Raw genomic sequence first — 25,189 nt, forward strand, 5'->3', positions numbered from 1 at the left:
AACATTAGACTCCACCCACTCGGAGAGGGGTGAGTCTGAGGAAGGGTTGAGCACCAGTAGGGGAAGCCTGTTGATGCTAATCCAACTATAGGCTCTCTTCCTGATGTCACCGAGGGTCGTGCCATGGCCCCCCGCCACACGGGCATCGGACAGGATCCACGACTGCTGGATTCCTTTAGCGGAATACCCAAAATTGTCGGGGAAGGTGATGGCCACACCTTGCCACCCGAAACACCAACAACACATTCCAATGCCTAGCCGCCAAATACCATGAAAGTTGTGACGGTTGCTACGAGGTAGGCGAAAAAAACCAAGAGGCCGGGCCAATTTAACCAATTGGAAAAAACTCCTACCAGGCCCCCTGGTTAAACAGGGCGACCAACCAGAGGTCCATAGCAAAGTCTCAGGAACAGCTAATCTAAAGGGAGTGGAGGGTGGGTGACTCGAAGAACATGTGTGTGCAATGGTGGGGATCGCTGGCGCGGCTGCGTTTGAGCAGGAAGCCACTCCCCCGCCGAGCTTCCCTATTGGGTGCCCAACTGGGGAGGGGCGTGGCGCCAGCCCTGGAGTTGAAGCAGGGGGCGGAGCGCCCCCTGCATGACACGGGAATCATCTCCCGATCACAACCCCTCCCCTCCTGGGAGGAGGAAAGGCTTTGCCGATACATTTCCAAGTATGTACGTAATCAGAGCCATATCATGAGAATTGGCACATCCCATTAATGTGATTTTGCATTGTAATTCTGTGTTGTGAACCACCCTGAGTCTATGGATGAAGGGCAGTATACAAATTTAGTAAACAAAATAAATATGTATGATTGTTTATTGAATGGTTTCCTGTCCCACCACAGGCATCTTCAATACAATATTCTCAGCAATGCTGAATAAATTATTGCCAATCTTCAACTGTAAAAGGTTAAAGGTGGGAGAGGCTCCAGAGGAGGAGGAGTGGCAGCTGAAAATGATGGAATGCGCAGAGCCAGCAGCCCTCAGCAGGAGGGCAGGAGAACAAGAAGGACGAGGGTATGAAGATGAATGGGAAATATTTGGGGAGTATCAGGGAAACAATTGTAGGCAAGTGAAAACGCTAGCAGGATTGTTGTAAATTCAACAGCATGATGTAGATTAAGATATAATGGAAAAGGGGAAACTAGATGGAGGAAACAGAATATGCAGTTAATCTTGGAAGTAAAGGAAGTCGTGGGATGTATTGTATTGACCACCTGTTACCATCAAGGAAATCAAGTCACTAATTGGAAAAGTAAGTCTAGGAAAGCATCTGGGGCTGACTTTAATTCCCGTGAACTTTTGAAGTGTAACATCAAGTGGTGGGCCCCTCTGTTGGTGACTACACACACAAAGGCACACACACAATCTGCAGGTTTTTACAGTAGTCGTGCTAATGTCCTGATCTTTTTGTAATTTGTTTGTAAATATTCAATAAACCAGTTCCATTTTTTGAGAAAAAGTTTGTTGTCTTGATTTCTTATTCTCCCGATAAGTTCCACCATTTCTGCATATTCCATTAATTTCTGCAACCATTCTTCTCATCAGGACTTACTATTCTTTCCATTTTGGGGAAATATTCTTGCGGCTGTAGTTGCATACATAAATAAGTTTCTATATTGTTTAGGTAGCTCTGATCCCATTATCCCCAAAAGAAAAGTTCATTATATATCATTTCCCAGTAAGCTTTAGCCTTATTACAAGACCACCACATATGGAAAAAGGTACCTTCTTTCTCTTTACATTTCCAACACTTGTTGGATTTTGATTTATACATTTTTGCCAATCTACTAGGTGCTAGTTACCATCAATATAGCATTTTCATATATTTTCTCTTATACCATAACACACTGTAAATTTTATATCCATATTCCACAATTGTTCCCATGCCTCCATTTCTATATTGTGACCAATATCGATTGCCCATGTATCATTGAAGATTTCACTTATTCATCTTTTGTCTCTCATTCCAATAACATTTTAGACATCACTTTAACATTACCGTAATACCTCCACGAATGTCCGCCTCGTCTAGTGGCCGTTCCAGCGAACGTCCGCGGCAAACTCGGAAGTACCAGAACGTGCTCACGCATGCACAGAAGCACAAACCGCTCTGCGCGTGTGCACAGAGCGTCCTTTTCAGCTAGCGGCCAGGGCTCCGGAATGGATCCTGGTCGCAAAACAAGGTACCACTGTACAGTCTAACAGGTCTTTTTCGAGATATCTCCCCCCAAAAAACCCTCGTTTCATATCCTTTTTAAACACTTCATTCAACTGATTATATTGTATCCAAGTTGTTAACATTCCTGATAAATCCTTAAACACTTTTAATTTGAATTCTCCACTTTCCTCTCTTAACAAATTTCTATACGCTACACAGTTTTCATTTTTAAATAATAATTTTTATTAGTTTTATTAATTTACAATTACAGTCCAATAACAGCCTCATTATAACAATACCAATTTATAATACAATTATTAATATCAATCATTCAAATACCGAATTATATAATTTAAATAAAGTGGGGGCCCACGTGCTTGATTTGATTATTTTCTTTATTTCTGTGTTCCAAAATCTTGTTAATCTCAATTACATTCCAGTCGTCATCATCATCCCCCCTCGTACAACAACTGCAACATTAATAACTTTTATTCATGTTGACACATTAAATGATTTATAAAACAAGTGAGGAACTCAAGCATTACGTTGTTCTTCCTGTGTGTGGCAATTATTTTGTCCGTGGTGTTTCTTCCTGTCCTTGTAAGATATTATGTCTGTGTTTTCCCCGGTTGTTGCTGTTATCCATCATGCCTTGGACAGAGCTGATATCCCATTATTGTTCCAGAAATTTTCCCATCGTCCTGTGCTTCGTTGTTTTGCAACTTTAACAGAAGCTTGGTTTTATCTTTGATACTGTTAAGACCTGCTATTTCTCAAAAAAATTAAATCTCTTCTAATGCTTTTGGAATCAATATCACCACATCATCAGCTAATACTTTTAGTTTATATTGTCTCTGTCCCCACCCTTATTCCTTTAATTTCTTGATTACCTCTTATTCTTTGCACCAAAACTTCTAAAACAAATAAAAATAATAAAGTTGATAGCAGACAGCCTTCTCTAATCCCTTTAGGTTTTTGGTTGGGTTTTTTTTACAATTCTCCGTAAACACATTATTTACTATCAATTTTGTTGACTGTTCAGTATATATTGCCTGAACTCCTTTGATAAAAGTGTCTCCACAACCCATATACAGTGGTACCTTGGGTTAAGAACTTAATTCATTCTGGAGGTCTGTTCTTAACCTGAAACTGTTCTTAACCTGAGGTACCACTTTAGCTAATGGGGCCTCCCGCTGCCGCCAGAGCACGATTTCTGTTCTCATCCTGAAGCAAAGTTCTTAACCTGAGGTACTATTTCTGGGTGAGCGGAGTCTGTAACCTGAAGCGTCTGTAACCCAAGGTACCACTGTGTTCCAAAACTTTAAACATAAAGTCCCAGGAGACTTTGTCAAATGCTTTCGCTGCATCTAAAAACATTAAGGCTGCCTGCTTTTCATTTCTCACTTCTAAATATTCTATTACATCAATTACGTTCCTAATGGTATCTTTCATTTCTCTTCCTGGAAGAAACCCTGCCTGAGGTTGATGAATCTTTCAATACAGTTTTCAATCTATTAATTAATATGCCTGCAAAAAGTTTATAATTATTATTCAGCACAGATATAGGTCAATAATTCTTAAGCAACTCTGGGTCTCTGTCTTGCTTAGGAATTAGTTATACATGCACACTTCCAGGATTCTGGGAGCTTTCCTGTATTTAAAGTCATATTCATAATACCTTTTAATGGTTGTAATAGGTAATCTTGTAACTTTTTATAGTACATTGCTGAAAGTCCATCAGGTCCAGGTGCCTTCCCTGCTTTTACCCATAATATTGCTTGCTGTAATTCCATCATTGTCACCAGACCATTCAGAAATGTCATTTTGTCTTTTGCTATCTTAGGTATTCCACTGTCTTCTAAATATTTCCCCATTTCTTGTATATCACCTTGTTTAGATCGATATAGTTCTGTAAAATAGCTCACAAATTGATCTCTTATTTCTTCCGGATTTTCCACAACTCTTCCTCCTATATATATATTGTTAATACAAGTTTTTTCTTGTTTCGTCTTTATTTGCCTAGCTAATAGTTTTCCAGACTTATTGGCCTGTTCCAATTGTTTCTGTTTTAAATATTTAATCCACTCTATTTCCTGATTTACTATCTTTGAAAACTGTGTTTGCAATTTCTTTCACTGTCTCCTTTTTCGTGGGGAGTTTATTATTTTTCTTTTCTTTTCTTTTCTTCTATAATGTCTTGTTTTTCTGCTCTTTTTTTCCTTTGGTATGTGTTTTGCTGTATGAAAAAGCCCTGCATTACCGCTTTACTCACATCCCAAACAACCTTTATATCTGTCTCTTGATTTAAATTAATTACTTCAAGTCTCTTATAAAAATAAGGTTTTTTTCCTCATTTGGTGCACCCAAACCAATTAACAATATTTTTTTTATTCTTCCTTATTCATCGTTAAATAGTGGTTTCGGGGCCCAACTCTGGTTTTAAATACATTACAATGCTTTTTTGTTTTGTTTGTTATGTCAGAGGTTACAAAGTCCTTTCCCAATCTTTTGTTAATCAGAATTCTTCTATGTTTCTTCGCAATATGTGTTTCTTGGAGGCTGATCACATCCAGATTTAACTTCTTCACCACATGTTTGATCTTATTTCTTTTAGTTTTACTATTCAGTCCATTTACATTTCAGGTTAAGATTTTCAATGCCATCTTATTCTTTATTTTTCTTTCACCTCGACTTTTGTCGGGTCTTATTCTTCCTGTCCTGCTTCCAGTCCAAATGCCTTTTCTCCTTCTAGCTCTTTCCCACATATTCTCCATAATTTGTCTGCTTCTGTAGGATCCTGACACCTTTGTTTTCTCCCTTTATATGTAAAATATACTCCTTCTGTATCAGAGCTGAGGGCTTCTCTCTTCACCACAAACACCATGGGAGCCTCTCGACGTTTTTATAGTCTTTAATTACAGTATTTACAACGGGTCATTAGCACATCGTTATCATCCATCAGAGTCACTCAGTTCAGATCTCTGCTGAGGCCTGCATTTGCCCCTCCAACAGCTCATAAAATAACAAAGTTTCCCACCTCCTTTCAGCCCTCCTCTTTTCCACATGCCTCGCAAGAGCCCCCAGTTCTGAGCTCGAGCTTAACCCTTGTGTTTCCTGTGAACTTCCCAGCTCCCTAGCCCTTCCTGCCTCCTGCTCTCGGCTTATTCCAATCGCTCTCTCCTCATTATCTCCCTCCCCCTCGGGCACCTCGTCCACTTCTTCTGCTCCCAGGCTCCCCCTCCCTCTGGGGAACCTGAAACCCCTGGTTCGTCCCTGACATTCTGGGTATTCCCAATGAAGGGGATTTTATTATATCTCAGTGCATCCGACAAATATAATTTGCTCTTTTCTTTAGCAATCTCATTGGAATTTCTTTCAAAATTATTATTTTTTGGCCATCAATCTGGAGGTTCTTTTGGTAGTACATTTGCATTACTCTTTCTTTAACTCCTTTCAAGTCAAAAATAACCATACAATCCCTCAGTTTTTTGTTTGCTTTTGCATATCTAGATTTCACATGAAAAAATTTGTCCACTGCCGCACTGACCTCTTCTTCTAATTCAATCAGGTTAGCCAGTTCTTTTATTATTTTTTCACTTATTTCTTCCAGCAAATCCTCTAGAACGCTTCTTAATCGAAAAGTGAAGTTTTTTTTATTTAATTCCAGAACCACCGTCACATCGTGCCTGTTCATTGCATCATGCCTCCATGTCTTTTTTCATCCTCTCTTGCTCCCTCTTATTTTGACTTGTAGTTTCTTGGAAGATTCCTCCAAATATGAAGTTTTGGCCTTTAATGTCTGCACTGTTTTCCCAATTCTAATGTTTTATGTGACAAATCTTTAATTTCTGTTATACAGTGGTACCTCGGGTTAAGTACTTAATTCGTTCCAGAGGTCCGTTCTTAACCTGAAACTGTTCTTAACCTGAAGCACCACTTTAGCTAATGGGGCCTCCCGCTGCCTTTGTGCTGCCGGAGCACAATTTCTGTTCTCATCCTGAAGCAAAGTTCTTAACCCGAGGTACTATTTCTGGGTTAGCAGAGTCTCTGTAACCTGAAGCGTATGTAAGCTGAGGTACCACTCTAAATTTGCAACTGCTGAGGTTTTCTGTTCCAGTCTCTGTATACCTCTTTTCATTTCTTTTCAATTTCCATAAAATAAGAATCAGTACTTGCGATTTCCTCAAAATTCCAACAGATGGTCCTGTTGCTCCTCTCCTGGGAAGGTGCTTAATGAAAAATAACAAACGTAAAACAAACAAACAAAACAAATCCCCGGTATTTATTTTTCCCACCAGTGTCGCTGTATTTTTTGTCTCAACTATCGCTCTTTCTGATGTTTGGTTTTCTGTTTCCTGAACAATTCCAAACTTGAACTTCAGGGTATTATTCTAAGCAATGGGGCAACAATCTTTGCACGAGCATGCTGATAATAGGGCAAGTGTAAGAGAACATGGTCTATAGCAGAGGTTTTCAACCTTTTTGAGTCCACAGTTCTCTTGACCAACTACTCTTTCTGTGGCACCCCTATGGGGCTCAGGAGCCCGGTTATGTCCCCGCCCCTCCCTCCCCCCGCTTGCAGAGCTGGCATGGAGTAAAATCTGCAGGGGCTGACAAAAGAATAAACAAATACCTGCTAATAGTCTTTTTAATAAGCATTCCAGTACATGAACTGAGCTAAAAACAAAATAAAAAAATTCTTTCCAGTAGCACCTTAAAGACCAACTAAGTTAGTTCTTGGTATGAGCTTTCGTGTGCATGCACACACGTGTATCTGAAGAAGTGTGCATGCACACGAAAGCTCATACCAAGAACTAACTTAGTTGGTCTTTAAGGTGCTACTGGAAGGAATTTTTTTATTTTGTTTTGACTATGGCAGACCAACACGGCTACCTATCTGTAACTGAGCTAAAAACGTGCATCAAGGAAATACTGGATGCATTATTTTTAGACTTTATAAGTACTCTCTGTCAGGAACGTCCTACACACGAGTAGGCATCCGACAGAGACACATGCCCGACTGGCATGTTCTCTCCCTCCTGGTCCATTGTTCGGGAGCTTCAAAAGCTTTCTAGAGCCCAAACATCACAACAACTGATATCAAGAAGCATCAGCACACTTCAGGATTCTGCAGAGTATTGGCAGTTCGCGTGACAGACTCAGCAGCACAGCATTTTGGCTAGACTCGGAGCATTCTGACTCAGCTCCTTCCTCTTTCTCATCAGACAGCAAAGAGAAAGAGACAAAGGAGAATAGTTCCACATCACAGAACACAGTAATGCAAACATCCTGTCTCCATCACTTCCCACTATGTGGAATGAAAACATACACTGTCATGTGAGAAAAACAATCCCATGACTGCAAGCACAGGGCAAGAATCCTAACACTCTCTGGCAAGTTTGCCAAACTGCAAAAGGACTTAAATTAAACTGGACATTGGGGAAGGTAAAGAGAAGAAAGCAGGATGTGGACTTTGTGGATTGATTGATATTAAGAAACATTTTTCTTTCTCTTGCTCCTTTTCATCTTCTGAACCAAAAGAGGCAGGCACTGCAAGGGTGGAGTTAAAAAAAACATTATTTAATATTGGGAATTGTCTGAAAATATTTTTAGAACTATCTAAAAAATGAAGTTTTTTTGAGACTGACAAGAAGCTGGAAATGGTTTTGAAGCAGGGTAGCGTTTTTCTTTTCTTTTCTTAAAGGAGAAGGGGACAACGGAGGACGAGATGGTGGGACAGTGTTCTCGAAGCTACCAGCATGAGTCTGACCAAGCTGCGGGGGGCAGTGGAGGACAGGAGGGCCTGGCGTGCTCTGGTCCAGGGGGCCACGAAGAGGCGGACACCACTAAATGACTAAACAACAACAAAATATTTTTGCTTTATAATCTCCTACTTTAAAGTTTGTATGTTTGAATCAGACAGCCTGGTGGATTATTCTAAATATGGATTAACGGCTTTTTGAAGAATCTGAAGGAAGGAGGGAGACTTGGTTGGTTAAAAGATTTTAAATTTCCCAAAAGTGGATAATACGAGGGCATTTCAAGAGGTTGAAGAAAACAAACGATAAATACTGTGGACTGATACTGTTTTATAACTGTCTTTAAAATTTGTGTTTTTAGCTGAAGAAAAAAACGGGACTTTTAAAACTTCTGTCTGAGTAAAAGGTTGAATTGCTAGAACTTTCTATATCCTATAAAACCTTATGACTGTCAGGGTAAAGGAGGAAACAGAAAAACCAAACAGCAGAATGATAGTAGAGACAAAAAATACAGCGACACAGTGGGGTGGGGAAAATAATTACAGGGGATTTTTTATTTCTTTTTTGGAAAAGTTTCTTCTTTTTCCTGAGGCGCCTTCCCGGGAGAGGCGCCGTGGCGGGAGGCCGGGTCTGCCCTCCGCGGAAGGAGCGCGGAGAGAAGAGGGGCAGCAGGGCCGGGCGGGCGGGGGGTCCCCCGGGGAACAGCGAGGGCAGCCTCGGCGCCGCCCTCGGAAGCCTGGCAGGAGCCTCGGGAAGACGGGGCTGGGGAGGCCGCGGGCCGGAGCGCCGGCATTTCCCGCCCGCCTCGGCTCCCCAAACCCCCTCCGGGCTCCGGCCTTTCAGTTCCACGCGGCAGACATGCATCTGCCGCAAGCACAGATAGAAAGGAGAATGGTACCTCCCACCCGCCTCGCGCGCCTCTTCCGCTTCCCCCCCCATTGAGTGGCGGCCGGCGAAGTCCCGCCCCTTCCTCCCCGACTCCGGATGGTCTGCCTGGGTCCCGCTCCGCCCCCTCCCTCCCTCCCTCCCTCCCGGCGCGCGCGCGCGAATCCGTCTCCTCCCTCCCCGCCCGCCCGCCCGCCTCGCTGCCGCCTCGCTGCCCCGATGCCCGCCCGGGCCGCCCCGCTGACCCCGGAGGAGCTGCGCCGGCGGTGAGTGCGGGTCCCCTCGCGGGGGGGGGGGGGGAGGCGCTTCCCCGCCCCGCCGGGGGTTCCCCAGCCCCTTTCCCCAGGGGGCGCCTTCTCCCGCCGAGGCCGGGGCGCCCCCCCCCCGCCCCGCCCCGCGCCCTCCCGGCCAAGGAGCCTTCCAGGGAAAGTTTCCCTAAGGCGGACTCGGGTCTCTGAGGGGGCGGCCGGAGGGAGCCTCGCCTGCGCGGAGGCCCGCATTACTGGGGGGGGGGCGAGTTCTCCCCCTCCGGGAATTGCGGCGCCCCAGGAAGGAAAGCGCTTTCCCTTTTGATGCAGAATTGGAGGGGGGTTCCTCGACCTGCATTGCTATGGCTGTCAAATCCCAACTCCCAGGGGGTTCAGCTGTCGGGAAATGTCCCCAAGGAATTCCTTGTCAACTTTCCGCTCCCTCCGCCCTTCCGAAGGGGCTGGTGCCCCAACTTTTCTTCGTAAAAAAATAGGGTTCTGGGGAATGAAGGCGACTAATTCTCTGCTAGGATTTTCCAAAAGCAGCGACGATGTGAGGAGGAAGAAGAGTCACTTTTCCTGCAGCCACCCTGCCTTTCCTTGGGGTGCAGAGGGGAGAACCAGCAGAGAAGCTGAAAGCAGCCCTTCAGATTTCCGGGGGCTCACTGGCCCCCCTTCTCTCCCTGTGCCCCCCTTGGCACCTGAGACAGGAAATGGAGGAGTGTTTCTAGTGGAAAGCCTGGCTTGGCGGGAATGTGCCTGTGCCTCTTGAGGGGAAGGGTTAAGCGGAAGCCCGGGCAAACGCCATGGTGGGTTGGCGTCATTGGCAGCCACGAGCTTGCAATGGCTGCTTGGTTCTCCACTTTCTAATGCCCGCTGCGTTTCAGTGGAGCCCTTCTGAAACTGATAACTGTGCTCTGCTGCCAAAACAGGTTGGGTCTAGGATGGGACGTAGGTAGGTGCTGCCCTCTCTTGCCCCATTGGGATTTCTTCCTAGCCTCTCACCTAGAGGATGCCAGTTGCTTCTTTACACTGAAGTAACGCTGCACACCTTTACTGTTTCTCAACTTATTTTTGAGCTTTTGATCTTATTTCTGAAATTGTTGGTAGCAAATATTTATCAACATCATTGTTTCTGTATTCTGTTTTCTAACTTTCACTTTTCTCTCTCAGATGGAAATAGCCATGTAATCCTTGTTCTATAGGGTGCTGTTGTAGCTCAGGGTCTGTCATGTCTCTGTGTTCCTTCCTGCTCTCAGAGCCAACCTAGGTGGTCCTTTGGGCCCGATTGCAAAATGGAATCTGGAAAGTAAACAAGCTAGCCTTTGCACAGCCATGCAGACCGAAAGAAGGAAATGGTTATTTCTCATTTCTTTCCTTTTTTCAGCCTGCTTTCCACCTTGAAGGCTCTAGTATGTGCATTTTGCCCACCATTACAGCTGTGAATGGTTGTGAGGCTAGCTTGTGCCGCATGGTGCATCTGTTTGCGTATCTACTTCCTGAGTCTCCCTCTCAGAGCAGTGCAGGCGGGCAGCAGCTGCTTCTCTACTGTTGTCTGGAGTCAACAGTCTGGGAGGAACTCGCTTGCCTTTCCCTTATGAGAGCCAGTGGTGGCTCTAAACTTCAGCTCTGGGATTTTCCTAAACTATTTCCCCCCTTTCCGCATTTTTCGATTGTCTGCCCTCAATGGGAACATATCATTCTTGGAAGAGGAGGGGCTGATGGTAGACTCTTGTCCAACACAGCAACATGTTCTCAAACAAAACCTCTTCAGCTTCCATTATTTTCCATCTCTGTGTTGCCTTGCACACAAGTTTGGTCTATGGTGCTTTCGTATGGAAGGGAGCTTCCGAGTGAAGGATTCTGGGCCAGCAGCTCAGCCCAAGTGCTCTGCCTGTAAGTTCTATTCTAACAGTTCAGACTTCTGTTTCTCTTTGGCAAGGGGTTGTGGGTAGGTGGCATTTCTTAGGATTCTGAATTTGGCCCAGGAGATTTGCACTGTTGACCTTAAGTCAGAGTTAGGCAGTTTGTTGAGCACGTCTGATAATGGCAAATTTGAGGAAAAAATAATTCAGATTTGGCAGCTTCTCTCAAGAGTCTTCAAAGAGAAATTTGAGTATTATTGAGATTAATTAGCAAGAATGAAGACTGTGTGTGACTTGAAAAGAAGAAAGGAGGGGGAGGGGAAGCTCAAGTATAAGAGTCGTTCCCCCCACCTCCACTTAAAACATTGAAAAAGGAAGAAGAGACTGAGATTTGTTTGTGCTTCTGACAGAATGTAATTTAAGATAAAGGATAATTGGCCATAAATCTCAGCTGTAAGGAAGAAAGGAAACAGGGCTGTGGGAGTGGTGTTGCAGAGATTCTGAGAGTTGCAAAGGAAAATCTCCAGCACATTCGAAAATAGCCCACTTGCCTAGGCTGAAGAAAAATAAAGGTAAAGGACCTCTGGACAGTTAAGTCCAGTCAAAGGCGACTGGGTATCTATTTATCTACTTGCACTGGTGTGCTTTTGAACTGCTAGGTTGGCAGGAGCTGGGACAGAGCAATGGGAGCTCACCCCGGATTCAAACCGCAGATCTTCTGATCGGCAAGCCCAAGAGGTTCAGTTAGCAGGCTGTTGTCTGTTCTGAGACACTGAGGCAAGGGATGGGGAGATAAGTCCTTTGAGAAACTTTTGAGACGCAGTCATGATGGGAGGCAGCATCAGCTGGGAAGTGAAAGAGACCACACCATATATGGCCAAAAGGAATCTCCATGGACATAACAGTTTTTCACGTGCAGGACAGAACAAAGAAAATACAGTGGATGCTCAGGTTGTGAACGTGATCCGTGCGGGAAGCATGTTTGCAACCCACAGCATTCACAACACGCAGTGCTGCGCATGTGCACACGCGGGTTGTAATTCGGAACTTATGCGCAAAGCGCAATTTAGCACTTCTGCGCATGTGCAACTGCCGAAACCCAGAAGTAACCCGTTCCGGTACCTCCGGGTTTCGGCGCGTCCGTAACCCGAAAAAACACAACCTGAAGCGTCTGTAAGCCGAGGTAGGACTGTAGTTTGAATTCCTCACTTGAAGTTTTATAAATTTATATAATATAACAAGACGAATGGAAATCATTAATTATGCAGCTGTTGATTAAAAGATTATTATTATAACTGAAATATAACTGAAATTAATGAGATTATGAAACACAGTGACGTAAGATCGGAACTGCATCCAATCCATCATGTGGGAGCCATTTTAACTAAAATGTATTAATTGGAAGTTGATTGGCATTTGTATAATTGTATTAATTGGGAATTAATTGATATTGTTATAATTTGGCTATTATTGAGGGAATATTGGAAAACTAATAAAAAATTATTTACAAAAAGACTTCTCGCCTAACAGAGATTTCTTCCCTACAGTTCACTAAGTTGTAAAACAAGAATGTAGACTAGTGTGCTAAGGATGTGTTATATGCTAGGGCAGTGGTGGCTGGCCACTTTGGATTTGTAGGATAAGTAAAAAGAGACATGGGGAAAATATCAAAATTGGATGCAGAGTTGGAGTGGCGGGGGGCTTGCGTGTGGCGGCACTCCCTTGGCCTCAGGGAATGTCACAATGTAACTGGAATTAAATGTGCAAAGTGCAAGCAAATGGCGCCCTTTTTGCCTTGGCTTATGTCCTGGGGCAAAGTGTGTCAGCAGCTCTTTGTTTTTGGTTGAGGGGGTGGTTCCCTGGTACGCATCCAAAGAGAAACATTTTGCCTCAATGGAGTTAAGGAATTAGTCAGTTTCTGAAAAATTTGGTCCTGTTCTTACAGGCATGTGTGTCTGTACACATCAGGAAATGACAGAAAGTGCAGAAGAGGGTCTCCAGAGTTGCTTTCTGGAACATATTGGTGCCTGTATGTAGCTGGGGCCTCTGTTTAATCATGTGCTTTGAGGGAAAACTTTCATATGTCATTTTGTGGATTTCTGGCTTCCAGCTGGAAATGTTTGTCTCTTGAGAAGAGGACACATAGATTTTGGGGGAAGTGGAATTCAAAGCCTAAGGTCTCTATGTGAATCCACAAATACAGTATAGGAAAGGGGTGACCAGAGGGAAGCAGGTTTTCTATGTGCATTGCAGGGGGTTGGACTAGATCATCCTCGTGGTCCCTTCCAACTCTATAATTCTACGATTCATCTCTCCCTTGGCCTTCATCAGTGGAACCCATTCCTTCCCTCCAACCCAAATTGGCATGTCAGCAACCCCACTGCTGCTTCCCTCTGGGTAGGCAGCTGTGGGTCTAGGTTAGGGGTAGCCAACATGGTGACATCTGGATATTGTTGGATTTCAACTTCCATCAGCCCCAGCAAGCCTGGCCATTGGTCAGGGATGAATGGGAGTTGTAGTCAAACAATGTCCTGCAGGACATGCTGGCTGGCTTGCCCTGGTCTAGGTGCTGCCTCTGAAAGGCTGAGCTTGGCTTTGGCTCCCCCCCCCCCAGCCAACTCTTCCTGGGAAATTAGGGAAGCATTCCACAGATCTGAAATAATCCTCGCTAGCCAGCTACAACATGCTCTCAGTTTGTGGGTCTGTGAAGGGGTGGGCAGTAGCATGGATTTCCTCCCTAAATTGAGCACTCTAGACCCCCACCCCAGCTGTTCTAAGGGATAATCTTTCTATATAGGTTTCTACCCCACTCAATTCCAATTCTTCCCTCAGAATGGTTTTGTTGGATTGCCATCTTAGTGAATATGGCAAATAAAGCAACAACAAAACAAATAACAGCATGGAATGCTAAGGCATGCTTGACTTCTTCCCGGGTTCTTTGTCCTTCCTGGGCTTGGATGACCAAATTCTCGTGTCAGCTGAGGGAGACATCCATTTTCTCACTCTGTGGAAATGTATTGATTTCTCTTTCTCGAGGTGAGGCTTCCTGAGCAGTGCTGGTGGGGAGAACCAACCAAGTGATGCCAACCCAGCCACAGCCATGAACAGGGCTAGAATAAGGGAGATGGAAGTAACATTTTATTCTTTCAGCCAACTTAGGTATCTCCTTATTCTCTGCAGTAAGCCAGGTGGCTCTTGGGTACTATTGACAGATGACATGGCGCAGATAAAAGAATCTGAGACATCTGGAGGGGTCAGGTTCTCCATTTCTGCCAATAAACGCTGCTTCCCCCTGAGTCCTTTTGCCCAGGCATGAGGGCAGCAGGGAGACGTGTGTTGGTGTCCCACATACTGCTGCCAAGCCCCTCTTTCCCCCTTCCCTACCCCAGTGTCATCCAGGAGGTGAAATACCGCCTGTCTCAGCCGTCTGAAGCTCCCTTGTAAGAGGCTGTTTCCTAATGAGGAACTGTGTTTGTTTTTGTTTGTTTTTTAAACAGGCTAAAAGATCTAGAAAGGGATGAAGATGGTCTTGGTGAAAGAGTGAGTGCATGAGTGTCCCCCTCCCCCCTCCTTGCAGCCACCCCCTGAGAAGGTGTGAGTTGCCAGTTTAATATGCTGTCTGTCTGCCTCTCTGTCTGTCTTTAGGAATGTGTTAAGGAAAAACTGAGTCTGATGCACGGCTTCTTGCAAGCCGATGTTCAGAATCAACTGAAAGACCTGGAGACCAAGTTTCACAAAGAGGAGCTTTCAGAGGTAGGTAATTATAGGGATGGGTCAGTTCCTCCTGTTCCATTTAGATACCATTCTGTGGGTTTGACTGTGCCTTCCTTCCCAGTTGGATGGGGATGATTTCTAAAGTGAGAAAGGTTCTCCAGTTTGCTGCAGTTATCAACTCATTTATTTATTTTTTTCAGGTGGGGAGATAATAACTTCATTCACTCTTGATCTAGCTAGCAGTGGGGAACATATATATATATATGTATATGTATATGTATATGTATATGTATTTATTTGTGTGTGTGTATACACACACACATATATATTCTGCTGGGCAGATCAGATGGTTTGTGGGGTAACGTGGCAGCAAAAGACTTGTCTTTCGGTGCCACACTTCCCTGCAGACCACCTGATGCACCTGGCAGCAAAATAATAATAATAATAATAATAATAATAATAATATTGATTGATTTTATTGCTTGCTTGCTGCTGTAGGGCGAATTAGGTGGTCTATGGGGTAGCATGGCAGCAAAATTAAAATGACACCTAGACATTTTGTTTTGGCATCTAGAACACAAGTCCCAGGAGCCACATGGTTCCTAGCTTTATATAATTTGTTTTTTTTAAATCTAAGGCAGATTGTAAATTCCATAGATTGCTCTAGATTGCGCTAAATTGTATGACTCTGCATTAGGATCATAACTAGGATGATAACTCCACAGTATTCTGTTGAGACAATTGCCAAAGCAATAGATTTCTGCTTGTCTTTTTCTATACATATTCAAGGACACTGAGCCAGATCATTGCATTGTAGGCTAAGGGCTATTTCACACAGTGTTTGAAACTCCCATTATTCTCGGCGCATTTTGTGACTGGTAATTTCATTAGCTCGAGCAGTTTCTGAGCTCTGGGTGCAGTACTGTGCCTAAGATTTCAGATTAAAACTGCAGAGTGGAAGGAAAGGAGGACCTTTTTCTGCCTCCCCACTTCTAGCTACTATCTGAAGCCTGGAGAAGAGACCCTCTTAAGAATATCAGGGGGGGTGGGGTGGGCATGGCTTTGTTTTTTGAAATCTTCAGATGAGAACTAGACAATGTGAAACATGAATATGAGATTTTAGCTGCAGTTCATTCATTTTCAGCCTTGTATTCTTGTTATAAAAAGTGTGCCTAGGCATTCAATTGTTGCACTCATAACCTAGGTTTAAGGTGCCATTTAGCTCCCAGCCTTCGTATCTGTTTCTAACACTGATTTCATACTCTGGCCTGGCATGTAGACTCTGTAGTGTTGTGCTGTAAGAATAAGTGTGTGTGTGGGGGGGTATTATTATTACATTTTGTATACCACCCTACATCTATAGATCTCCGGGCGGTTGGCAGCAGACTTATCATGCTATTGCATGTCAAAAATATTGTGTGAGTGAAAGGATATATGTGTAGATTTGACTGTGATTTATATCTTGGCCAGGCAGTTCATCTGCTGTAAAGGAGCATGGACAGATTGTCCACTGTGTTCCACAGCTGGGCGATAATCCGATTTATTGTCTGAAACCGGTATGGCATTCACATTGCACTATCGGTTTCAGACATTTTGAGCTGCCGATACGTCTTGGCTCCCCATCCGCCATGTATTGGCAGCTCAACTTGCCTTCACTGGATTTGGCAGGTTCCGTCTTTCCTCTTTTGCTCCCGGAAGAAAGAAGCAGCTGGTGGAACCAGGATCTCAGAATTTCTTATCTCCCCCCTCCTCCTCTGCACAGTCCATTGATGTGCCCAGAATATGTGCACTGCACTCAGCCTGTTCCTCTTTCCCTTTGCTGCAGGAACTGTACCTGGCCAAAGTCAAAACCTTGCTCCACCAAGAACTCGCTTTGGAGAATGGAGATAGCCTGGAGCTTGGCCAGAAGCCCAACGGCTGCACAGAAAATGGTGCCTATGGCAGTGATGAAGAGCCCGAGAGAAGAAGCAGCAAGGGAGAAGAGGACAGCACCATGGAGGTGGAGGAGGCAGCATCGTCTTGCTCCTCCACACCATTGGCCTCACCCTCTGTGCCCAAAGCCCGCAGGGGTAGGAAGAGCAAGTCCAACAGTGAGAACAGAAGTACGTCATTTAGAGACTTGCTTTAACATGGTTCTTGGGAGTCTCCACTACTTTGACTCTGGATACATAGCATAAATGGCAGGAAAACCAAAGCCTTCTGGAAATTGAGGGTGTTTCTCTCCCCACTCCCACTTACTATTTAGGTTTCAAATAAATGAGGGCAGATGTGGCGTAGTTACTTCTGTAGACTTGTTTGCCAGAGGTTGGCCTTTGACTAGTTTTATTAGCAGAGCATTGCAGGTTCTCATTTACGTTCTCATTTCGGCCTGGACAAATGAGCCATCTGCAGGATCTGCTCCTAGCTCCTATTCATGAATTGGCTTGCTGTCTCCTTGCATACAGATAGATTTTCATCCTGCTTTAAGAGAGTGAACCTTTTTTTTTTTTTTTTTTTTTAAAGGAAAATAGGAAGTGATGACGACGACAATGATGATTTTTGAGAATGCAAATTCTGTTTCAAAATTCAACAAGCCTGATAATGAACAGTTTGAGTCCCTTCCCTTTTTATTTTTCTTTCCCTTTGGTGAAAGCATCAGGGTCCTGTGACATCTGGAGGGCACTGTGTTGGGGAAGGCTGCTGCAGATAGTGATGGCAAGCTCTTTGTAAGGAATGTATGCAAGCAAGTCTGTCCTTCAAGTCTGTTTCAGATTAAGATTCTGCAGTTGGTAATAGAAGATGGGCTTGGCTGGGGGGGCGGGGAATCTAATCTGCTTTAAGCACTTTGAAAGCAGCAGAAACCTTTTATGTGTGGTAACTGCAACTGATTCTATTTTTTAAATTAATCTGCAGAATCCCCAAGCAGTTCAAGGATCACCCGTAGTACTGGCAAGCAACCAACCATAGTAGCTATGTTTTCCAAAGGGTGAGTAGGTTGTGTGTAAACCTGGTGTGACTGTTCTTTTGTGGGTTTTTCTTAAAGATTCTTTTGCTTATTTGACTCTCATCCCCCATACTGCTGCCACCTTTTACTCTGATTGCCTCATTACCACTTACATCAAGGTGGTTAACATTGAGCACTGAATGGTACAGGTGTTCATGTGAGACACGGAGCAGCCAGGTGACCTGGGGAAAGAAACATCAGGCAAGTGGACCTCTGTTGGAGATCAAGAATAAGAGAGCAAGAAGATCAAGTACAGTCGTGCCTTCACCCCGCTGTCCTGCAGAAGCTAGCAAGGCTGTTCCCAAGCCAGAACAGTGAGACGGAGGGCTCCGTCTTGCTGCTCTAGCTTGGGGACGGCTCTGCGCAAAGCCTCTGCAGGGCAGCGGGGCGCTACGCTCCAAAGGCTTCAGGGATCTTTGAGGCTGGCGGTGGGGGAAAGCAGCGCTTCCCCCCACCGCCAGCCCCACAAGCTCTGGTGAATGTACTTTGAACGCACCTTGTTTTAGAGGGGGAGAACAAGAAATTCCCCCCCCCTCCTATGGTCCTGTGCGTCCTATGGTCCGGTGCGTCCAATGGAGCGAAAAATACGGTAAATTAAAATGTCACATTTCCATGGCTATCCAATTCATGCTGCGTTATCTGAACATGGTTTGTAAAGTTAAAACCCATTTATTTTTTCTTAGCTTTCCACCTTCATTAATAAGCAGTGAACATATTGTCAAAATACCGTTACCTAAATTAATTCCTTTTTGCAATAGATCCAATAAACGCAAATCTGAGGAAGTGAATGGAGACCTGAAAGAAGAAATTAGTGTAGAAAATGAGGAGGAGGAGGAGGAGGAGCAGCAGCCTGGAGAGAAGGTAAATGCTGATTGCTTTACTAGTTTACTCCACCACCACCAGAATGCTTGAAATGTATGCATGAAACTTCTGAATTCTCACTTGCATTTGGAATTTTGGATTTAATATTGCTGTTTCACCCTGGAGTGGGGATAAATTATGGGCCCTTGAAAAGCATCTGCCAGCTTGGTGCCCTCCAGATGTTTGGGACTGCTGTTCCTGTCAGCCTGATGGGAGCACCTGGAGGCTTCCAGGGTGGTGAAGGCTGCCCTAGAAGGTTAATACTTCACACCTAATTTTAAAGAAAGAGAAAATGTTTCTTTCTTCTCAATACCATCTTCCTTTTTGCTCTCAAGGAACAAGATGAGAAAAGAATCAAAATAGAAGCCAAAGAAGGGTAAGTGATTGGGCGCATGAGATCTCATCAGCTTTCTCTGCATGTATGTTTGCTAGCAAGAAATGTAACCATTTTCATCAATGGATACGAAAAGCAACACTCTCTTTTTGTTTTTGGGAACATACTTAGGCCAAAACTAAACATTTACGACACATGACCACCACAGAAAATGATAGCTAATAATAATAATAATAATAATAATAATAATAATAATAATAATAATAATTCCCCACCAATCTAGCTGGGTTTCTAGCAGCACATATAAAAACATTAGGAAGAACTTCCCGACAGTAAGAGCTGTTTGACAGTGGAATTTGCTGCCCAGGAGTGTGGTGGAGTCTCCTTCTTTGGAGGTCTTTAAGCAGAGGCTTGACAACCATATGTCAGGAGTGCTCTGATGGTGTTTCCTGCTTGGCAGGGGGTTGGACTCGATGGCCCTTGTGGTCTCTTCCAACTCTATGATTCTATGATTCTATAGTAAAACATCAAACGTTAAAAACTTCCAGATACAGGGCTGCCTTCAGGTGTTCTGTAGTTCTTTATCTCCTTGACATTTGATGCGAGGGTATTCCACAGGGCGGGTTCCACTGCTGAGAAGGCCCTCTGCCTGGTTCCCGGTAGCTTCACTTCTTGCAGTGAGGGAACCGCCAGAAGGCCCTCGGAGCTGGACCTCAGTGTCTGGGCTGAATGATGGTGGTGGACACGTTCCTTCAGGTATACATGACCCCAAGGCTGTTTAGGGCTATAAAGGTCAGCACCAACATTTTGAATCGTGCTTGGAAATGTATTGGGAGCCAGTGAATATTCTTTAAGACTGGTGTTATATGGTCCCGGCGGCCACTCCCAGTCACCAGTCTACATGCCGCATGCTGAATTAGTTGTAGTTTCTAAGTCACCTTCAAAGGTAGTCCCATGTAGAGCGCATGTCAATAAGCAGGAGATAGCCAGAGCATGCACCACTCTGGTGAGACAGTCTATGGGCAGGTAGGGTCTCAGCTGGTGTACCAGATGGAGCTGGTAGACATTACTCTGGACACACAATTGATCTGCACTTCCATGGACAGCTGTGAGTCCAAAATGACTCCCAGGCTGCTCACCTACTCCTTCAGGGCCACAGTTGCCCCATTCAGGACCAGGGAGTCCCCCACACCCATCTGGCCCGTCCCCCAGAAACAGTACTTCTAGTCAGGATTCAACCTCAATCGGTTAGCTGCCAACCATCCTCCAACTGCCTCCAGACACTCACAGGATATTCACTGCCTTCACTGGTTTCAGTTTAAAGGAGAGGTAGGTCTGGGTATCAACAGCATACTGGTGAAAACTCAGCCCAAACCCCCTGATAATCTCCCCCAGCGGCTTCATATAGATGTTGAAAAGCATGGGGGAGAGGACAGAACCCTGAGGCACCCCACAAGTGAGAGCCCAGGGGTCTGAACACTCATTCCCCAACCAATTTCTGGACACGGTTCCAAAGGAAGGAGCTGGACCACTGTATAACAGTGCTCCCAGCTCCTTTAGTCAGTCCAGAAGGAGGTCATGATTGATGGTATCAAAAGCCGCTGAGAGATCCAGCAGAACTAGGAAACAGCTTTCACCTATGTCTCTAGCCCACCAGAGATCATCGACCAGCGTGACCAAGGCAGTTTCAGTCCCATGATGAGGCCTGAACCCCGATTGGAAGGGATCCAAATGGTCCGCATCCTCCAGGCATGTCTGGAGTTGTTCAGCGACCACATGATCAGTCACCTTGCCCAATAATGGATGGTTTGAGACTGGGCAATAGTTAGCTATATTGGCCAGGTCCAAATATCTACCTACCTATGGCCCTCCCTCAATCCAGTTTCCAAAAATCTAGAGCAATTTACCTGAGGAGACTAGGACAGTTTGCTGTTTACAGACTAGGGGTGATGAAGCCAAACTTAAGTGATGCTTAGAGAAGACCCATCTAAATCAATGGCACTTGACCAGGCACAGGCAACCTTGGCCCTTCAGATGTTTTGGGACTACAGTTCCCATCATCCTTGACCACTGGTCCTGTTAGCTAGGGATCATGGGAGTTGTAGTCCCAAAAAATCTGACGGGCCGAGGTTGCCTATGCCTGCACTTGACCATGACATTATTTCAGTGGGTTTGACTGAGTCTAAATCCAACACTCAAGCCACTGGTGGTGTGGGAGACCAGGGTTGAAATTTCCACTCCGGCCATGATGTTTTCTGGCTGCTCTTGGGCCAGTTACAGCCTCTTAGCCTAACCTACCTCACAAGGTTGTGAGGATAAAATGCAGAGGGATGAGAACCACACATGCCACCTTCAGCTCTTTGGAAGAAAGGGGGGATATAAATGTAGTAATTGTAGTAGTATAGTGATGATGATGATGATGATGATGATGATAAATAGATTTCCTGAGGGTCACATGCCAGTGTTGGGTGTGGCAAGAGTTAAAAGCAAGGAGTTCGCCCCTTCTCTCCAACCCCCCATTGAGCAGCTGGAAGGGAAACGGGTTGTTCTTGCTGGAGGCTCAAACTGATTTCTTGCAGGAAGCTTTTGAAATTGGGCTGAGAGCTACTGGCTGCTCACCCACTTCTGCCAAGAGCGGTGCCAGCTGCAAATAAAAGGTGCAGTGGGAGCAGTGATAGTTCATGTTCTTTTGAGCTCTGGCTGTCTGGTCCGAAGAAAAAGCAACCCTGTTGCACTCCTAAAAATGAAAAGAAAAAAAAAGCCCTGTAAATGTTGCCTCTGGCATGAGGAGAGAAATGAAGTATCTCCATATTTTGGAGAGTGGCTGCAGTGGGTGTTTGGATTACACAAAGCCACTCCTCCTTGGCTAGCTTCAAACATCTGTACAGATGTACTAGTTAGCTCTGTGATGGGAAGAAAGGAGAAATTTGCATGTAGGAGGTGCAGGGGAGAGAATCGTCTCCTTCCCTGAATCTGGTCCTCTCTAGATGTTTTGGACTACAGCTCCTTTCAGGCCCAGTCAGCATGGCCAAATCTCAGATGTTGGGGTTGTAGCCTAAATTATCTAGAGGGCCTCAGACTGATTGCCCTACAGAAAAACCATTGTTTAGAGACCAGGAACATCAGGAATCCCAACCAGGAAGTCGTATAGCTGTTGCCGGAGAGCGCTGACTTTTTCCTGTGGACAATTTGATCCTAAACAACTACCCGTGAGTAGAACGGAAAATTTGATTTTTAAACATCTTAATTTGGCACCGAAACGGGGAGGTTTAAAACAGGAAGTCCGCCTTCCCCTTTTGTAAATAGACTGAAGCAAAGAGGCTGCAAGCTAAAGTCTCAGAAAGTCTTCTGTAAAGGATTAAACTTCCCTCGGTTAAAATCACTAACCCCCCCCCCTTGGAAGCAGGAGAAGAGGAGGGAAATTTTGGATTGCGTAAGCCTGCAGGAGAGAGAGCGAAGAAAGATAAATTACCACTGCTTTGAAGCTGGAAAACGGGCTGCTAGTAAGACTGATGTTTTGGGAAAGTTCATTGACTGTGAATAAAACGTATGTAGACAGATAGCTAAATAAGAGAAATATATTGTTTCCATTGTCTCCTTCTGCGTTTAAAAAGGAGTAAAAGTAACTGAAAATTGAAACTAATTTTGTTGCTTGAACTGTGTTTAAAAGGATTGATACAAATAGAAATTGTTTCCCTCTAGAGGGAGCCTTTGAAACTGTTACAGGAGTGGAGCTGGGGGGATTACCAGCTGCAGAGATAAAAAATTGTGAGAACCAGGGATTGACCTTGGATTGGTAAGAATGTCGACAGAAGAAGCCTTAGTGATTGCATTAAGCAAGATAAGTGCTTCATTGGAACAGCTTCATAAGAAGACGGATGTGATGACTTCTGCTCTGGTCAGACCTCAACTGGAGTACTGTGTCCAGTTCTGGGCACCACAGTTCAAGAAGGACACTGACAAACTGGAACGTGTCCAGAGGAGGGCAACCAAAATGGTCAAAGGCCTGGAAACGATGCCTTATGAGGAACGGCTAAGGGAGCTGGGCATGTTTAGCCTGGAGAAGAGGAGGTTAAGGGGTGATATGATAGCCATGTTCAAATATATAAAAGGATGTCACATAGAGGAGGGAGATAGGTTGTTTTCTGCTGCTCCAGAGAAGCGGACACGGAGCAATGGTTCCAAACTACAAGAAAAAAGATTCCACCTAAACATTAGGAAGAACTTCCTGATAGTAAGAGCTGTTTGACAGTGGAATTTGCTGCCAAGGAGTGTGGTGGAGTCTCCTTCTTTGGAGGTCTTTAAGCAGAGGCTTGACAACCATATGTCAGGAGTGCTCTGATGGTGTTTCCTGCTTGGCAGGGGGTTGGACTCGATGGCCCTTGTGGTCTCTTCCAACTCTATGATTCTATGATTCTATGATTACTAAAATTGACTTAATTACAGAAAGTATAAATAATCTGGGACAAAAGGTGAATACCAATATAGAAACCATCCAGAAATTGATACAGGAATCTACTTTGATACGGCACACTGCGGAAGAAGCCAGTGAGAAAGCCGTTGCTGCTGAATGCAAAGTAACACAACTCGAGAGAGAGAGATTCCCAGCCCTACAGAGGCAATTTGATGAACATAAGTTGACGCTTGCTATGATTGAACTTAAAGAAAAACAGATGAGTTTGAGGATCAGAGCCCTCCCTGAATTGGAGAAGGAAAGCTTGACAGATTTTCTCACACAGGAATTTGCTGATTTTTGGGACTTGGACTTGGGCCAAGAAGAGTTTAGAATTGTGAGGGTCTTCAGACTTGGAAGAGGAGGGAAAAAAGAGAAGAATAGAATAAGAGACTGTTTGATCACTCTTCGAACTAAAGAAGAGAGAGATAGAATCTTGGGTTGGCATTACCAGAAGAACCTAGAAGTACAACAGTTAAGAGTGGAAATTTTTTAATATGTCCCGAAATATCTTTTGAATTTCAGGCCTAACTACGGAGATATTGTTGCCCTGCTGAGAAGGAATAAAATCATCTTTAGGTGGGAGTTTCCCCAAGGTCTATCCTTCAGTTTCAAAGGAAGGAAAATAAAAATAAGATCAGTAGAAGATAAAGTAAAGTTTTTGTATAATTACGAAGAAGATCTGCAGAAGGGACTTGGAAAAGAGCCAAGAGCATCGGATAGAAGATCACCAGGATGAAGTTGATGGACTATATGAAACTGGCGGAAATGACTGGCAGAATCCGAGACCAAGGAGAAGAGTCGGTGGAAGAAGACTGGAAAAAGTTTAAAGATTTTTTACGGAAATACTGTAAAATTAATGAATGTTAGAAAAATGTTGGAATGAAGTTATATGGCTTTAGTAGAAATGTTATAAGGAATTAAGTATAAATAGATTAATAGAGTATTAAAGGAAAAAATAAGGTTAGAATGTGTTAAGATAATTATAGGATAGAAAACAGAGGAAGATGGAAGTTTTGGAAGGATTTTGAAACACGTCCTGAAACATCTTTTGGACTTTAGTGCTAACTACGGACATTTGGCTGACCTGTCGAGAAGGAATAAAAACATTGCTAGGTTGGAGCCTCCCCGAGATCTACTCCTCGGCATCAAAGGAAGGAAATTAAGAACAAGATCAGCAGAAGACAAAGTAAAGTGCATGTATAAATATGAAGAAGATCTGCAGAAGGGATTTGGAAAAGAGTTAAGAGCCTCGGACAGAAGATCACCAGGTTGATGGACCATATGGAATAGACGGAAAGGACTGGCAGAATCCGAGACCAGGGAGAAGAGACGGTGGAAGAAGATTGGAAAAAGTTTAAAGTTTATTTATAGAAATACTGTAAAATTAATGAGTGTTAGAAAAATGTTGGAATGAAATTATATGGCTTTAGTAGAAATGTTATAAGGAGCTAAGTATAAATAAGTATTATGGTATTAATGGAAGATAAGGTTAAAATAAGTTAAGATAATTATATGATAGAAAATAGAGAAAGAGGGAAAGGAATTGCTGAAATAATTAATAGAAGTGGAATACAAAAAGGGAGGTGAGAGGAGGTCGATGAAACGAGGGAATGAAAGATAGGGCATTGAAACGGTATGATATATGTTTTTTAATTTTTTATGTTTAATGTGTTAATGTTGTGTTGAGCATTGTTTATATACTGTATTGTATTTTATTTCTTTTGCCTTTTTTTCTTTTTCTTTTCTTCTTTTTTTTTGGTAAGGTTTAAAAGTAATAAATATTATTTTTTAAAAAAAGGAATCCCAACCAGGTCAGAAGCGCTTTGTTTTCATTCCTTAGGCTAAATAAAGAAACACAGAATATTGAAATGGAGCAGTCAGTCTCTGCCCTGTTCATGCATTGATGGAAGTGAGAGTA

General features: G+C 43.9%; 1 protein-coding gene across 1 annotated transcript in view; it reads left to right on the forward strand.

Annotated features, from left to right (window-relative positions):
* Positions 1-8,975: 8,975 nt before the first annotated feature.
* Positions 8,976-25,189, forward strand: part of DNMT1 (DNA methyltransferase 1) — a 51,589-nt gene continuing 35,375 nt past the window's right edge. The window contains exons 1-7 of the mRNA XM_079958650.1: positions 8,976-9,076; positions 14,421-14,463; positions 14,569-14,676; positions 16,463-16,739; positions 17,530-17,602; positions 18,379-18,481; positions 18,817-18,857. Of these exons, the coding sequence (XP_079814776.1) occupies positions 9,030-9,076; positions 14,421-14,463; positions 14,569-14,676; positions 16,463-16,739; positions 17,530-17,602; positions 18,379-18,481; positions 18,817-18,857 (692 nt within the window). The 5' untranslated portion in view covers positions 8,976-9,029. The remainder of the gene's footprint in view (positions 9,077-14,420; positions 14,464-14,568; positions 14,677-16,462; positions 16,740-17,529; positions 17,603-18,378; positions 18,482-18,816; positions 18,858-25,189) is intronic.

This window comes from Podarcis cretensis, assembly GCF_951804945.1.
Source record: "Podarcis cretensis genome assembly, chromosome: 17".
In the NCBI taxonomy this organism is placed as follows: Eukaryota; Metazoa; Chordata; class Lepidosauria; order Squamata; family Lacertidae; genus Podarcis; species Podarcis cretensis.